This window comes from Camponotus floridanus, unplaced genomic scaffold (genome assembly GCF_003227725.1).
Source record: "Camponotus floridanus strain SB8 unplaced genomic scaffold, Cflo_v7.5 scaffold24, whole genome shotgun sequence".
Lineage (NCBI taxonomy): Eukaryota > Metazoa > Arthropoda > Insecta > Hymenoptera > Formicidae > Camponotus > Camponotus floridanus.
The window spans coordinates 1,639,678-1,657,886 of NW_020229370.1; the positions used below are offsets into that span (position 1 = coordinate 1,639,678).

Consider the following 18,209-nt stretch of genomic DNA (forward strand, 5'->3'; position numbering starts at 1 on the left):
TCACAATTTAATTAGTAATTTTATAAGGCTAAAAGTGCTTTGCTCAATATCAAATTCATGATTCTCGGTACGTTAGATTTGTTAACTTTCGACATAACTGATCCGTCCAATTTCTCCTTAACGCTGCTTTAAATGGCAAAATCGATGCAAGGAATATATTTCTAAAAGAGAGGGGATATATCTATTTGTGGAAAAGAAAATGGGCTAATAGCTTTTTCGGATGATAGCTTTTTCAAGATAAATTTTCTTCCTTCTCGAAAAAAATAACTTAATCTTCTGTAATATTATATAATATTATGTAATATTATTATTACTTACGTTTAATTAAAAACAATTATTATATATTTGATACTTGATGATCAATATTTGAATGAAATACATATTTGTATTCAGTATATATACCACATTTTATATCAATATAATTCCTAAACAAATAAAATATCCAAACTTCAAGAATTAACATTAACAAGTATATCATATTATTAATACATGTTCTTATTTTATTAAGTAGCAAAAATATATTTCTAGATTAATTGTAAGCATTTTTCTAGAGGGTACATTTTATAAAAATAGAAATGCATACTTGACAAGTTTTCTTATCTCTCGGTCACTCTTGAATAATCTCCTATAAAAAATGACGGAATAAAAAATAAACTAATTGAGAAAAATGTATTTTTGTATATTTTATATCAAAATTTGGTTATCTATATATTCATAAGATTTATTAAAAATTAAATATAGATAATTATTCTGTCAAAAAGAAAAGTCGCAGATATGTTCTCTCGAATTAAATGTGAGAAAGAAGTCAGTAGGTCGACAATTTAGTAGGTTCGACTCAAATTTTTTTTCTTATTTTTTTCCTTTTTCTCTTCTTTCTCTCTCTCTCTCTCTCTCCTCCCCCTCCCCCTCCCTCCCCCTCTCTCTATATATATATATATTATCTCTTTTTCTCTCCTTCATGATTATTTATTCCTTTAATTTGTACCCGACTGTCGGCAATATCTTACGTGCTGCATATGAAGCGTGCCCATAATTCGTCGCGATCCAACAATATATCTGTCAAGTGCTTTCTCTCTCTTTTTCTCTGTGAGGCGCGATCTTTTAAATTAAATCCATTAGATCCGTAGCATTATTAGCGAAGGTCCGATACTCGATGAGATTCTATAAAATTTACGAGTTGACTCAATAGTTATTACGAAACGGCCAGACTTGACATCCGGTTTAGGTATAATGAATTACCTATTTTAATTAGATTCTACCTCTTTCTTTTTCAAAACGGAAATTTTGCTCAAGATTATAAATAGCCGAAGTACTTAAATATTAAAAGAAAATTAAAGTTTATTAATTACGAAGTAGTTAGTGAAAAAAAAAAACAATTAAGATTGAAACTTGAAATCTGGAAAATTTTGTTACCTTTAAAAAAATACCCGACAATTGTAATAACCATCCTTGTAATAACCATCAATATATTTGAAATAAATATTTTTAATATATTCGTTTACAGAAATAATAGCTACGAAATTCCCCGGCAGAGACATAAATAGACGTTAAAAAAACTCCAGATGTTAATAATTCATATTGTTTTACTGAATTAGCGCAAATGAAACCGTCCAAAGTCTATCTTTGATTGTCGAGTTGACTAATTACGATTCTTTTTCTTCCTCGCGAACTCTTTCCCTTTGATAAATCAAAGTTCTCCTTTGGGATAACGAGCATAAAATTATAGACCATTCGCCTCGCACGATCGCGGAATTGATCCGATTCACCGAACTGTCTCTCTTTCTCCCCCTGCCTCCCTTCCATCCCGTCCTTCTTCAGCGTCCTCTTTTTAATTGAATCGGATTATGGAAACGCGTCGGGCACTTCAAACGTTGCCACGGCGAATGTCAATAATCTTAAGTGGCCATGAGAAGCGGGATTATTTGAAATTCATTGGATTTGTGGAAATCCAAGGAGCCAACCACGGCTTTTTACGAAATCGCAGGATGCGGAGAATCGAGATTGAGATCGTGTAATAAGGAAAAACTACGATGCAAAACTGCGTCCTACACGTCAAGCTGTATAGCTTCACTTATTCGATATTGCATAAATTCGGCTTTTGTAAAAAGAGGACGATGTACAGATATTCGGTTCTCTATACAGAGAATAAAATTGAGTGTAACACGGGTGGTTTTGATTTTTGTAAAAAGGGAACAACATATTCTTCCCAAAGCTCCCAGTTCTTTTAACGAGAAATTTCAATTTTTTATAAAAAAAAAAAAAGAATGGTACATTCGATCGCGTTTTTGTATCGCAAGTTTTTATATTAAAAAATATTACAGAATATGCGATAGTCGTAAAAGAAAGAATAAATAAACATGATGATAAACAACAATGAGCGTTCATCAAGAAAAGCCGGTTGATTATCAGTTTGTAATATTTCAATTTAATTTGTGCAATCGGAAAACATACACTAATTAAATTTTATTGCTGTTTAGCTCTCGTACAACTGTTGTCTTTACAACGGAATAAGGTACGCATGTTATTACACGAAAGAGCAAAGCGAGCATAAAAGCTTCACTTTGAGAGTGAAATTTCAATTTTAACTCGAGACTAAATTGAAATCTCGCTTCAAGAATTAAAAGTTATGACAGAAGTGATGATGATGTTTAATTTTTAGTGAAAGCTAATCGATTTCCAGCTCGACAAGGAAATCGGTAAATGGATGGCTGATTAATGTACGATGGATGACTAACAATCCATGTTAGTTTTACAAAAACAAGCCACTCCTCCATCTTCTCCTTGTATTGTACATCGCAATTGTAATTCATATATATCTTAGAGTCGAAAATAAGGTTAATGCGATTGTCGTAATTACGGTCTTCGGATAGCCAGCAAGAGAATGTATCTACGTTGCTAAAGTAACATAAATTAAAACATATCGTATATTGGCACGAAACCAAACGCTTACGAATTTACATCCTCCGAGGCTCCACGCGACTCAAACATGTAACAGATATGTCGACATGTTGAATATGGGAAAATATCAATACTTTAGTCTATCGACATCTTGGAAAATGTCATTATTTTACACCGATATCTTGAATATGTCGATGCTTTTCTAATTATCAATATTTTATAATGTCGATTGCATTCCCATTGTCGCTCTCGAAACGCGAATGTGCCTATTAATTCGCAAAAATTTTTAAAATTATGCATTTTATAATTTACAATACCAGATCGCGATTACCATTTATTATTACAGAGTAGAGAATATTTTAAAGACGCTGAGTGAGTTTCGTAATAATATATAGCGCTATTTCCAAGTTTATTGCTGATGAGTTTCAAATCGAATCAGCGTCGAAAATGAACATTTATCGATTAAATCCTAAAACGTGAACTGCCAATTTATATTCTTCATCATCGATCTGACATTAAAGCTTCCGCAGATTTATAAAATGAGACAGCAAGTGGAGTCGCCATCGTCTAAAAGGGTTGGCGATTCCTCCCCGTAATCGACGACGGTCGTTATAGAAGGCTTATAGAAGGTCTCGGGAACAAACTTGGCCTGCAGCACGGTTATCCGAGGGAGATACCCAAAACGCAGACGAATTTGCGGCACGAGACAATCGATCGGAGGCCACGACACTTCGGTCGGATGCCTCTTTGCGCGCGCCATCGTCGCGAAAAGGGAAAAAGGATCCTTCTCCCCCAAAGGTCGGTCTAAAAACGATCCCGTTCGCGTTTCTTTCTCCTTTTTTGTTTTATTTTTTTATTTTTTTATTTTTTTTTCTAAAGAGCACGAGACGAACGCTCAACATACGTCGCGGCGCAGCGCGGCGGGATTCAAAATGTGCCGATTGTATCTGTTGGTGCCAGTGACCCCCTATTGATTCCACGCTCAGCGAAGCACAGACCAGACCCTCTCGTTCCCACCCTCCCGTTCCCACTCTCTCGTCCTCGGTCTCTATCTCTCTTTCTCTCTCTTTTTCCCTTTACCGCTCTCTTTCGCTCCCGGTCACCCTCTCGTTTCCTCGCGTTCGACCACCCTCGGTGCGCCCCCAACGGCCCTCTGCCCTCTCGCTCCCTTACACGCTTATACATGCGCGATATACCGCGGTAATGTCCCACGCGAGCGAGCCCGACACCGGTTTCACCCTGCAGTAGCTCCCAAGCCGACTAACCAACCAACCGACCGACCTGGGCGAAAATAATTTTACCTTTGTCACGAAGAGTGGCAGCGCACAAAACGCCCGGGCTACCTGCGGTCGCTCATGCGGCTGATATTTCGCAGGTCGGCTAAGCTCCTCTTCATTCCAACAATGTAGGCGGAATTATATTAACGGGATTAAGCATTTTGCGTTGCCTGTTCCTTCTCCTCGCGCAATTAGATTTTTTGAAAAAACGGCAATCAAATCCCTAAAACATTTTTAAAGGTACCAGGGAATAAATCTGTATAAAAATATCCTTCCATGTATAAATCTAATAATAAGATTGTAAGTTTAGGGCGTTTTATCAGCACTCTTCTTATTCTATGGAAGCTATTAATTTCGTTATCGAGTTGTGATATTTTTGTCGATAGCTAAGAAAACAGTCTTGAATACCGTGGAAATAAATATCCGAGAACGTAATTTTTGATCAATTTAAAAAGTATGGTCTTCTTTCCTTAAAATTAACCTCTCGTACTCGCATTTACATTTCATTCACGATAATCATCAATAAATTTTATATTTATTTTTAATTTAGTTTTTATTTTATATTTATATTTATTATATTTATTTACATTTATATTGAAGAAATATTGCACTTTTATATTTGATTATTTATTATGTTTATTTTTTTCTATTTTGATGAATAGGAAATAATTAAATATCTTAATCACCACAACTCAAATTAATTCCGTTAAAATTTTAATCTTGAATGTTATGTATTTATATCTTTGAAATTTATGTTAAAGAAATTTATGTCGAGTTGATTTTAATTTCACATCTAATTCTATCACGTGGTACTTTTTAGATCATGTAAAATACATAATTGTGTGCAATGTAAAAAAGCTTCAATTAGAATTTTATCATATTTTTTTTACTTTTCTATTAAATATCTCCTTTTTTTTCTAACATCTTTAATGTCATACGTGAAGTTCGTGCAAAATATTTTATTTCATTTCGGTCGGAATCTCTTCCGAAAAAGTACGCACTCGTTTTTATTCGAACGAATACTCTTTAAGAACTATGAGAAATTTGTTGTCCAATAGAAAGCGCCTGTGATAGAGTTCGAAAACAGGAGCAAGTCGATATTCGCTGTAGCTTCAATGGAAATCGCGAAGAGTTACTGGGACAGCCGGTCTATACGTATGCCATTGTCCCCGACCAGTTTCTAAACCTGCGTTAAACGGTAGGTCGTAGATTAATGGCTACAGTAAACCACGTTGAAAATGGGGGAACGAGAAAAGGAAACTGTAGAGAGTCCATTCTCGTATTTTTAAGCTACCTGTACGCGTTTCGCTTTGAATCTTTATTACGGCAACTATTGGTCCATAAATTTAAGTGGAACTATTCAACCACGATTCCTCTATTTTATAAAATTACCAGTTTTTTTTTGTCATTGTAGCAGTCTCTAAAAGTGTATCGAAATAGCTGAACAAGCGAACATAAGAATATGTCAAAGTTTTACGTTACGAATACAATAATCTCTTGACGCGTGATTAAGCACAATAGAAGATGATCAGGCGCTAGATGTACGGACGAGATTATGGACGTTTGTCTCCGTGTAAAGTCAGCTCTACAGGTGTAATCTTCCCTCCATTCTAGTAGGTGATCACATGTCCCATCATATATGATTCATCGAGGTCCCATTGTTACACGAGAGGCTGGTAACGTCGTCGCGATTCGTTTCCGTGCCAAGTAAGCGAGCATACTTTTATCACTGTCGGAGAACGGAATGTTCTCATTCCCTCAAGATCTAACATGCATAAAGTCTAGATTCTATGGCACGAATTACACGCTATTTGGGCCAACGTACACTGTTCGCGTGCTTTTGCAATTCCGATTGTTTCGCAACGTCGTCCAAGGAGGAGCCAGTTTCCTTCCTTTTTCCAAGTCTCGCGAAAATTCGTATAGAATGCAGACATCGCATGACGAATCATATTCTTTCGTGCATTTTATTATCGCATTGTAAAAAAAAGTTTCACAGTTATTTACATAAAAAATCATGCTTTATTCACAACAACGTTATCTATAAAGATATATGTATGCCTTCATTTTTTTCTCTCCAACAATTCTTTGATCATTATTTAAGTCTGATCTCTCTAATCAAATTATACGTCTTCTGATGTAATAATTTGATCGTAATAATTTAATGCGATACCATAAGGTATACCTCATAAAAGAAAATTGATGAGATTGAACGTAATATGTCAGGCACTTCATCATAGAAATTAATATTTCGAGAAACCTGTGACAGAGGGTCATCTTTCCTATTACATGTTCGCGTGTATTCGCAAAAACGTTTCCCTGAACGTATATATAATTTATATTATAATTTACATTATATATGTTAATGCATTTTAATAACAATATTTTCTATTACATTATGTAAATTTCTCTTCTGCATTCGATGGGAAAATTTGCAAACCACGTGGGAGTACGTTTTATATGAAACGGTTTGACATTTTTGTCGGTTTGTGCAAGTGATCATGTGAAAAATCTATAGGATAAAAACGAGTCTGAGTGATATTTTAAGCCTTAAACCTTAAGAAATTGACCAATGAGAGTCGAGTATTTTTTTCATACTTGACTGTGATTGATCAGAGTTTCTTAAGGCTTAAGACTTAAATTATTGTGGGATATACGCGATATATACAGCGTGAATGCGAAAGGATAAATCGAGTTCAGTTATGCGAAACTAATAACGCGACTGTGTCCGCCTGGAAACGGTGCCGCGTTCCTTGCACAAGCTACGTGCTTCCGCAACGAAGTCGATATGTCGCGGGGATATAATGTAGTACTAACGAATACACGAGCGGTCATTCGCTCTTTTATCCCGTAATTCAGCGCTGACTCATGCATCACCCATGAATTAAAAGCCGCATGGCGAATGACTCATACACATATACACGTATCTGACCCTATTGCCTTCGGTATCATAAATCAAGATACGTTGTCGAAAATTGAGCATCTATTGCGATAGACTTCCAATCAATGCTGCCAATCGGATACACACACTTTACGTGTAATATATAATCGTTTAAATAGCTTAGTTTAAATATTAGTTTTATTTAAAAAATTATTTAATCATTTTTAAATAATTTAATTTTATTATTTTTAAATATTATTTTAAAAGATTTCGTTTTAGCAAAATATATTCGATTATCAATTGGGAGCAGAAATAACGAAATAATATCACAATAAGAAATTTAAGAAAGTATATTACATGAAATATAGATTGAATATAATTTTGTAAAAATAGTATGTAAATGTGCAATATTACTATTTAAATATATTATAAAAAAGGAATAATTTAATTGATATTGCTTAAAGTTTGTAAAAAGTCTGAGAAATGCATTTGAAATAATATAATATTTAAATGCAAATAAAAATATTTATATTTCAAATTTGCAAAAATAATTAGATATTTCAAATAAAATTTGGAAGATACTAATTAATTATTAATTTTATACCTGATCATTTATTTAATACTTGTATTGGAATGAAAGCTTTCTAAATATTTACTTCTATTTTCTATTTCAAATATTAGTTTGCCTATTTTTGCTTCCAACCAATGATCGAATTCAACACAATTTTGACGTATTCTATTTTCGATACTCGTCAAAATACGCGAGACGGACGAATAATCCTCGGAATTCTCTTGTCGAAAAATAAAATATATATTTATAAGAGCAACACTCCGTCGTCGAGATTTTCCCGAGGAACAAACTTCAAACGGTGCGACTTCGAATCCCGAAGTATTCTTGTTTACTCACTATCTTTCAAATTGAATTCGCAATTCTCCTATGTAAGGACTTAAAACGCATAACGTTTCCCTCGGATTCTCTCAAGACGGACTCGAGTTAACATAACTCCCTGCAGCGGAGACAGTCGTCGCGTCTGCATGGAATTTCCATAAGTACCGTGCGGGAAAAGTGGTGTTAATTAAAAGCGTAAAGTTCATCGCGCGCGTACCCGACGAGACTTCGCTTACAGATCGGAGTTACTGCATAACAATAAATTCGCTGTAGGAAAGTTCGCGGCGCGCGGTGGCTGGTTGGTTGTGCATAACGGCCGGGTAATAACTCGAGTTTCGGAATAACCGTTTGCAAATTCCATGAGAGGAAGAAACTCCGCCGAAAGTTGCTTGGCCTAATACAAACACACACATACAAACACACTCCTATTCGCGAACTTGCTGTCAAATGAAAGAATACTCAAATAGGTATAAATAATGCGTCGATCTTTTCGAAAATTCTTCCTTTGACTAGTATTTTTATAGAATGCAAACATCCTCGGATAATAAATATGAAAGAAAAAAATAGCAAGATTTTTTAATATTTGTTGTAAAATAAAATCAAATAGATTATTAAAGATAAGTGTGTGTGTAAATATTTTTGCAAGAAATTTAATATATTATAACATCATTGATAAAGAAGAAAATATTTTACAATTAATATTATTAATATTATTAATAACTTTCATGATAATTTATCGCATTTTCAATATTTTCTATGCTTAAGGAACGATAACCCTTTAAAGTTTCTTGCGAATAATTTTATAATTCGATCTCATATACAGGGTGTCCCAGTTATCTTCCGTCATCTTTCAAAGACAGATTCCTGGGATCATTTCAAGACGATCATTTCAAGATGATCCCAGGAATCTGTCTTTGAAAGATGACGGAAGATAACTGGGACACCCTGTATATATTTTATATAAAGAATTAATTTTCTAAATTTTGATTCATCCCAAAAAGAGTGTGAGCTATTGCTCAAAATTTTCTCAACTCAAGATTGAACTTCATTTTTGACTTAAACTAAAGTTTATGATGAATTATCGTCCCAGAGAAAGTGGCCGGCAAAATAAGTATTTTTTATAAGGATAAAAATTAAAATTTTTATAAATATGAAAATTAAACAACAATTCGATCCATCTGGAAATTAACATATTCGTTATCGTGTCATAAAGTTGATCTTAATCTGAAAAATAAAGTTCAATTTCGAGTTGAGACAATTTTAGGCCATAAGCCTATGGACACTTGTCCGCGCTTTTTCAGTGATATATTAATTTCTTTTAATTTCTAAAAATTGATATCGATATTTGTCGCGATAATCTTTTACATGACAATATGTGTCGTAACATCTCGTAAACTCGGTAGTTTATCTCGATAACTTTGAGCGCGAAGCGTAAGAAAGTAGTCGATTTATTCAACGACTCGTGTTGGAATGTATGACGGTGTCTGCATGCTCTCGTGTACACCACTGACTTGACCTCACCTCCTCACCCCCAGTCAACCCCGCCCAACCCCTGCGAACACGATGGCGTATGTAGTATAACACTTTCGCAGTGTCGCGGACACGAGTGGCGGTCGCGGTTGAACGGCAAGAACGTTATTTTAGCGCGACTACGACCTCGTTAGAGCAAACGGAAGAGAGCGAGATTTTTCATCCGTACACATAAGAGAGCGAGGCTCGAAATAACGGCGATGCACATCCCGACGATGACCCCTTTAGATTATTCGAAAGCAATTCTTCTTTACCCGGGAGATATTTCTCAAACAGAATAAATCATATATATTATACATCACAGCGTATATATTATAAATATCATGATTTGCAAGGTTATTAAAGAGTCGTTAGAGCGAGATCAGATGAAAACGAACAAAGCAGCAAGATTTTTATATATTTTACTTGGAGTGTATCAAATTCAATCTCGAATACAACATCTCTTAATCTTTTATTAATTGCATCGATCAAGGTTCACTGCAGAAATTGAGAAATAAATACGAATATGAATTATTTGGATTATTTTAGTTATATATATTGATTTTTATATTTATTGATTACTCCTATTTACTGAAAGTTTGATGTTTTAAAAGTATTTGTTTATTTATTTACAATAATATAGTGGTAAAACAATTTCGAGCAAAACATTGCAACAAGATAAAACTTTATGCGCCACTAAATCGTATTTTTCTTAATTTCGGAAACATTTATTTAAGTAAGTTCGTTTTTGCACAATTATACGCAAATGGTGCGATGTATATTTTAAGATATGAGCTGAATGACGTAAATAGAGTGCAGATTTATTTCAGATCTGTTCTAATTAGATATTGCGACTCCACTCAAGATGTATTTTTAAAAAAAATTGATAGATTAAAAATGTATATATATATATTTTTTTTTATTTCCAAAATTGTACATTGATAAATCTAGCTAAAATAAACTAAGACAAATTTATATCATATATTATTTTTATAAAACACAATTTATCTAAACCTTTTTATCAATGGATCACAGATTAAGGAGATACTCGCGTATCACGCAAGATATCACTTTGAGAAAATATCATTCAGTCTCCAGAGAAGGAAACTTATCACACGCGTATCATTTCATGTAATACAGGTGACAGGGAACAAACTCGTATAGAAACGCGAGACGTTAAAAGAAGAATTTCCGTCCAGTTGAAAATTACTCGGTGACAGTGTAATATTGCGTGACAAAAGTTTCTGGCTATTTAACACATTCTTCTCTATGTCCGTAGTTAGAATGGACATCCTGCTGCGAGACATGAACGCGCCGTGGCGATGACAAGCCTGATCTTGGAGAACGCCGACTTGAACCGACTCTTTCCGAAATGCCGGCCTAGGGGCGGCCCACCCCCGGGGGCCTCCACGCAGAGCAGCCAGCAGCCGCATGACAGCCCCTGCCAGACGGAGGCCGCCGCTATCATCACCGCCACCGCCGCGACAACCGCAACAGCCGCCGCCGCCGCCGCTGTCACCATCGCCTCCACGTCGACGAGCGTCTCCGCGATATCGGACGACATGATCGACCTCGAGCGTGACATCTCCGACAGGCAAGTTAAACCCACTTACTGGACGAAGCGCAGGATCGGGTTAATTCAGGATGTCTCTAAAGAACTGCGAGGAGAACGACGTACCTTCCTTCTCTCGATGATTCAGATCCGGACGATTCCGAAATACGCAGAGTGTGTCTCTTTTGCCTCTCGATTTCGTATTTTAAGGATATATTCTTAACAGAGGTAGAAAGAGTTTAATGGAGATCGTGAAATGATTACGCAACTAGTTTCCAGCGGTTTTTCTATTATTATTTTTAATGATTTTATTTTTATAATGAACGATGTTATTATAGATGTAAGAGGATGCGTATGTGAAAGAGTTTTATTGTCACTCATTTCTCTATTATTTTGCTTAACATGACACGTGGTGTAATGTGGGTAGCTAATTACTTAATTGAGGAACTAAAATGGAACAGACGTGCGGAATGAAGATAAAAAGCTGCACATTATGAGCGGAATGTAAAAGAATAATTAAATTTGGCGAATATACGTTGGTTTTTTGAGAGTAGTAAAATTCACATAAAATTCCCATTAATACAACTCCGCATTCGGATAATTTTTCAAGAGGTGAAATTACATCATAGCCGTGCTCATTCACATTCCTTAATTATGATGACAATACGCACGTTATTTTCACCGCATAGCCCAAAAATTTTTGTTAATAATGTGTAATTATTTTCTATAAAAGTTATATTTCTTTTAACACCGGTTGCCGATTGTTAAACGTGCCAAGTTACGTTCGTAGGTATAGGAAACGAGCGAATGGCAGAAAAAAATCAGGTTCGCTGTCCCGTAGGACGGCGAGCGTGGTGCCCGGTTTCACGGTCGAGGGCCAGCTGCCGCACGCCACGAAGCCGCTTTCGTCAAGCTCGTCCTCGGCGTCGGGACGCAGCGAGGATGCGCCGCAATATGGGAGTCTGCCGGGTAGCGATCATCAGGGACAATCGCAGCAGGATGACAGCGGGCCGGAGGAGAGTCCCGTGTACATCCTCACCTCGGCGAAGGGAGGCCCCAGCTATAAGCTTCGGGATTCGAGGTAACGGATATCCTGCAGAGATTTAATTAGATTTATAAGAAAGTATTGACTTTCGTCAATTTACTCATTTATGTATTTATTCAACGAAAAGATACTTTATATATGAATAATCTTTCTACTTTAATAGATCTGAGATAAATTAAAGTTATTGTAGAATGTGATTTCAAAAATTTGACCAAGATCTTGGGTCTCTCTTAATTATTGGAGAATTTTTCTACGATTAAAATTTTCTTTTTTTTTATTAATTTAATTAGATTTCTAAGAAAGTACTGATTCGTCAATTTACTTATTTATGTATTTACTCAACGAAAAGTTATTTTGTATATGAATATAGCAATCTCTTCACTTTGATAGACCTAAGATAAATTAAAGTTAAATTTAATTAAATTTAAATTTAAAAATTACTGTAGAATGTGATTTTAAAAATTTGCCCAAGATTTTAATTACTGAAGAATTTTTCTACGATTAAAATTTTTCTCTTTTTTAAATTAATTATGAATATAAATCATGCATTTAAGGTTTTAATGAAAATTATCTTTGTGTGATTTTAAACACTACTACTAAAAAAGTTACTTTATATCTTTACAGTTTCTACGATTAGTATATTATTATATTATTGTTTATGAAAATTGTCAAATATGAAAAATTGAATTAATCATTATATGTATATAAACTCTAAAAATGTTTTGCTATAATGCAAGAAAAATTAATACACAAAAAAAAAATTTTAATTTTTTTCAAGAAAGTATTTTTTAATTTGAAAAATACTTAATTGTTGCAAAATAAAATACACGATTAATGTTTGTAATTTCTAAATATTTGCTTAATTTTTCCTCTTAAAAAATTTAGATAACGTAAGAAATATATTAATATTATTATAGAAGTAATATTATGTATATAAATTATTATATACATATACATATATATAATATATATAATATATATATATATATATAATATATATAATATATATAATAAATATAATATATATAATATAATACAATATATAATATAATATATAATATATAATATGTACAAATAATAACGAGCTATTGATAAAAGTTTGAAATAGGTCACACAATTTTAATATGTAAAGCAGAAGCGAGTTAAAATAGAAATTAAAGTTAATTAGAGGGTGCGAGTCGAAGAGAATATTGAGTCGAACGGCTAAATTGCATAAAAATCAATACAGGCTGTAAAGTCGTGATATACGATCACCTGTGTACACGCAAAAATGTATTACGTTTTCTACTGGCGGTATTAAATTCGAGCGGATTGCACGTTTATAGGACGGGAACATTCATCGACGATGAAAGTCCATTTGTGTGACGTTTGGATCTTTATGTATCTATAACACATTACGCGCGTGGACACACGAGCGTCCAGTTTTCATAGCCGATACAACTCCACAGGTTTCACAACCTGACACAGTTGTCTGTGTATATTCAACGGGGCGTTAATTTCAAGCTTAATACTCGGGAGAGGAAATGTCATTCAAATATCAGCTTCTCTCTCTACATCGCTACCTTTAATATGTCATGCGAGTCGTCCGATATACAGCAAACGAGTCAATATGCTCGCAGCAGTATAATTCGTCCGTAGTAAACATTTTTCTACTTTTTCTTTCTACATGCGAGAGATTTCGCTCAACGGAAACGTTTTCGTCGTCCTTGATAACATCGCGCGACTCTTCACGTGCTTTCAAAAGCCACACGTGCATCTCTTCTTCAGGAATAGCTAGAATAATCGTGACTTAAGAGCGACCAATCTGACATTTATGTGATGACAATATGTACAATACATCCTTTCAAATTTTATTCCTCCGTAAAACAAAGCTATTATGAAACAAAGCTTATGAAACGAAGATGATTTGATTGCGGTTTATCCATTAAAAAATTTCCTAAAAATTGAGTTTAACAGTTTTAGAGCGTTGCACTTTCATCGTTTCAAATAAAAGTATTTTGAAAATTGTCACGAATAAAAGTCATGAGAAATTATTCCACTTGGGCTATCATTATATTAATCGTTAATTGATTGGCGCTTATCGACATATCAGTAAGTAAATGTGCAAATATGTATAGATATCTACTGTTTATTTTCAGCCATTCGACGTTCGATCTAGATTTGCTCAAGCATAAACCGAGAGTGGATGCTCAATAATTTCGAAGAGATATCTGATTAAAAATAATCACAATACAAAATAAATTTTCCACGCGACTCTTCGCACGATCGAAGCAATCGGCTTGCTTTGTATTTAAACTTATATGAATATTATATTTTACACAGTCTGTGTCTTAGCATTTGAGATTTATATTTCCATCTCAAATATCATGCATTCACTACAAAATCCGGGATGTGAGAGGAAGTTATTGAATTTCAATGCGGCATTGCTTTATTCGATTTTGGTTTTACGAATCAAGGAGATAAGATTGAAAGTGGGTAAAGCAATCGCTTGATAATTCCGTTAGATCTCGACCTCTGTCACATTTGAGAGGTGCATTTTTTAATGGGGCACGAATGATAAGATGAAAACTTGTTAGTACAGTATACTTTGAATTAGATAATTTCCAAGAGATTTTTCCAATTAAAAGACATCACAATATACTAAATAAATTCTAATTCTTCTATACATTTGGAGTATCTTAAGCGATCGATTGTATCTAAACTACTGAGTTATTTATATTTTTTTACACAAATCTGTGTCTGTCTAGCAGAATTTGAGAAATTCATATTCCCATCTCAAATATCTTAAATTTATTGCAATTTATAATCTGGAACATAGGAAGAAGCTATTGAATTTCAATGCGATATTATCTCGTTCGATCTTGGTTTTACAAATCAATGAGATAAAGTCAGGAATAGATGAAGCGATGGTTTAATAATTTCCTGGTAAAGTCTCTGTCAGTCGCAGATTGAAAAATACATTTTTGGTAGAATGAATATGGCCAGACGAAAAATTCGATAATTTCAAAGAGATATATGATTAAAAAAAAATCAATATGCATAAATCTAGTTTAATTCTTCGGTACGATCGGAATATCCAGAGTGATCGATTGTTTTTGTATTTAAATTTGTACGAGTTATATTTTACACCGCCTGTATTGTCATAGTAGAATTTGAAATATATTTCCATCTCAAATATTTCAGATTCACTGCACAATCCGGGATGTAGGAAGAAGTTATTGAATTTCAATGCGGCATTGCTCCGTTCGATCTTGGTTTTACAAATCGACGAGATAAGATTGGGAATGAGTGCCGCAATCTTGATAATTCCCGGCCTTTGTCAGATTAAGAAATGCATTTTTAGATAGCATGAAATATAACGAATGCAAAAATTCTAACATAAACATTTTCATGGAAATAAGAGGGAAGGCGCGAGAGGTCCATGTTTTGAAGAGTCTTTGATAAGATCGGGGCTTCTCCCGCCTTGAAAGACGACGGGAGCGCGTCCAGATGGACGCCACGGGAATTACTTAGGCTTAAAAGTCGCGCCGAATTTTCTCGCGGATACACGTCTCGCCGTCGTGGCTGTCTGTCGGTTGGCTCGATGAATATTTTTCAATAAAGCATTCCAGGTCCGTCCAAGGCTCGAAGGTCGATGAATCGCACGCGCGTAAAGATGTTTTCGCATCGACGGGAGGCATTAAAGACGAACGGTGCGTGAATTTGTATGGGGTCCCACGCGTCAATTTTGGGGGTTAACTCGCCTGTCACTCGCAGTTTTATTCGCGCCTGAGCTCGCTATCTTGTTACGCGATAAGACGGAATTTATTCTCATTGGAAATGTGATACGTTGCGCAAACATCGTCTTCGTTGATTTCCTTCAAGATTTATAACTCTCATCGAGATTTATAACTCGCCGTATCACAAAGTTGTAGTTCTATCGATCCAATATAAATGAATTTATGTAAAATGTTTTTTTATACAAAGTATAAGTGTATAAGCTACCTACTTTGAAAATGATATTGGATAAATTTTGAGCTACGCTAGATTCGAAAGGCCGAAATCTTTTTCAATATTTCTGCTCTGTGTCTCCATTTTCAAAATAAATAATTTCTATAAGAGTATAATATTAAACTTACATACGAATATTACAGAGTAACATATGTATTAAATTTATGTAAGATGAGATTCTAGGAAAATGTAACTCTCTATTGTTCTATAGAATCATAGAAACGATTTCAAACATATGTAACAACTCTTGTATTGTCCTACAGAATTATAGAAATTGCTGGTGGTCGAGAAGTATTCTCACAAAGCCGAGGAAAGGTAGCAGCTAGAAAATCAAGATTTCTGGCTGCATCAAATTCTATAAATAACGAAGACATTCAAACTGATAATAAGTTGTCTGTTAAAAAGAATAACAAGTCCCCAAGCACACAGACCATATGGGAACTACGAAGCCGGTAATTAAATTTCCTCCAATAAAGTAGCTGTAAAAGTTTTTAGATGAAAACTAATTCTACATTACATTACATTAAAAGTTTTCTATCTCTGCGTAATTACTATTACTAATTGTTATGAGTTTTCAGATGTGGTGAAACTAGAAAGCAACGTGCAAATCGAGAAGTGACAGAAACTGTGTTTGCCTCTGAGGTACATTCTGTGCGACGCAACGCTGCAAAATCCATTTTGGATTACGACTCACCTAAGAGCAACCGTAGCAATCGTATAATTAATTACGATTCGATTTTGAATAGCAATAATGTAGAATATACCATACCAAAAAGTATTACTGATTTGGACTATGGATTACCAAAGAGTTGCATAGATTATCAATCAAATCACAACACACCTGCGAGAAGTATGGCAATTGTCAGCGATGGTGAAGTTGTGGTTTTCGACGATATCGATGACAACTGGCAAGGGCTACGATTAGATTTGGCGTCGAGCAATACGAACCAAATTACGGCAACGAGTGTGGACTTGGAGACGGACGATTCTCAAAGAGGTCGTATCGCACCGGAACCACCGAGTTCTAGTGTTGGAAGTACTCCTAGTCCTACGACAGCATATCACCGCAATACTTCAGAATTTTTCAAAGTAATATGCGATATAATTGTATATATAACTGAAGGATTTTTACAAATCTTTTGCGTTTCAACTTTTGCAGGTTGTTACTCCGGCGAGCGATTGCGAGGCAGATTCCCCATCTCCGGAACGTAACCATAAAGTTGCGAGAGTCATTGGTGAATTACCAATTGCTCAATATTCTGGTAGCCCGAGGCGTTATGGAGTTCGCGAAAATACACAACTTCCTAGCTTATTATCGTCGCCTTCAATGTATATGACACCAAGACCTGGTTTTCCACAAAGAGTATTACCAACAACACCAAATCACAATGAAGTAAAAAATATATATTATCAAAATATTGTATATATAAATATTGTATATATAATTAGCTGGAATTTGTTTAATCTATCGATTTTCTCTCTTCTCCCTAGAAGGAAGATACTTCTGGAGAAATTGTTATAGATAAGACTGTGATAGAAAATACTAGCATTGAAGATCAGCCTGTTGATCCTTCAACTCCATCACCAAAGGCGGAAGAAGAAGAAGAGGATTCTTTAAAACCATCGACTTTACCTGCTGATAATATAAGCAGTCTTGTCACGCCAGGAGGTAGTACCTTCGACTATCTATATGAATTTTCTGAAACGCGAAAAGTACTAGAAGAATTCTTCAAATGTCCGGCACCAACGAAAGAAAAGGAAAACAATATAGAATCCTTTCCTTTTCAAGTAAGTTTTGTTAAAATAAAAGTTTACAAATATTTACTTATACTTATTAAATTTCTATGTCAAGAAGATAACTGAAAAAAATATATGCAAGAATTTCTATCAAGTAATTTATAATCAAAAATATAGAAATGTATTAAAATGCATACAATTTTTCAATATAAGTAATTATTTTTCGTCACACACAAGGATCTTGATTATGAATTACGAAGGCAAGGAGGAAGTGCATATGTTGGTCAGCGATTAGCTAGTGGTCCACCAGTAACAGAGGAGGTTATGGTACATGAATCTCCTAAAAAGCAACGGACAGAATTTCCCCAAAATGTAAGCATAAAGATATAAAATAAGAAATATTACCTTGAGGTTTATTTCTTTTCCTCTTGTTG

At 34.6% G+C, this 18,209-nt stretch overlaps 1 protein-coding gene across 18 annotated transcripts in view; it reads left to right on the forward strand.

Annotated features, from left to right (window-relative positions):
* LOC105257000 overlaps window positions 1-18,209 on the forward strand; it is a 42,632-nt gene that overhangs the window by 12,209 nt on the left and 12,214 nt on the right. For 15 of the 18 annotated variants that reach the window (XM_025408907.1, XM_025408909.1, XM_025408905.1 and 12 more), the window contains 7 exons: window positions 10,731-11,045; window positions 11,794-12,084; window positions 16,302-16,490; window positions 16,617-17,127; window positions 17,198-17,431; window positions 17,530-17,826; window positions 18,013-18,147. In XM_025408907.1, coding sequence (XP_025264692.1) covers window positions 10,774-11,045; window positions 11,794-12,084; window positions 16,302-16,490; window positions 16,617-17,127; window positions 17,198-17,431; window positions 17,530-17,826; window positions 18,013-18,147 — 1,929 coding nt within the window. In that variant the 5' untranslated portion in view covers window positions 10,731-10,773. The remainder of the gene's footprint in view (window positions 1-10,730; window positions 11,046-11,793; window positions 12,085-16,301; window positions 16,491-16,616; window positions 17,128-17,197; window positions 17,432-17,529; window positions 17,827-18,012; window positions 18,148-18,209) is intronic. The other 3 variants (XM_025408908.1, XM_025408910.1, XM_025408915.1) reach the window with 2 other exon arrangements.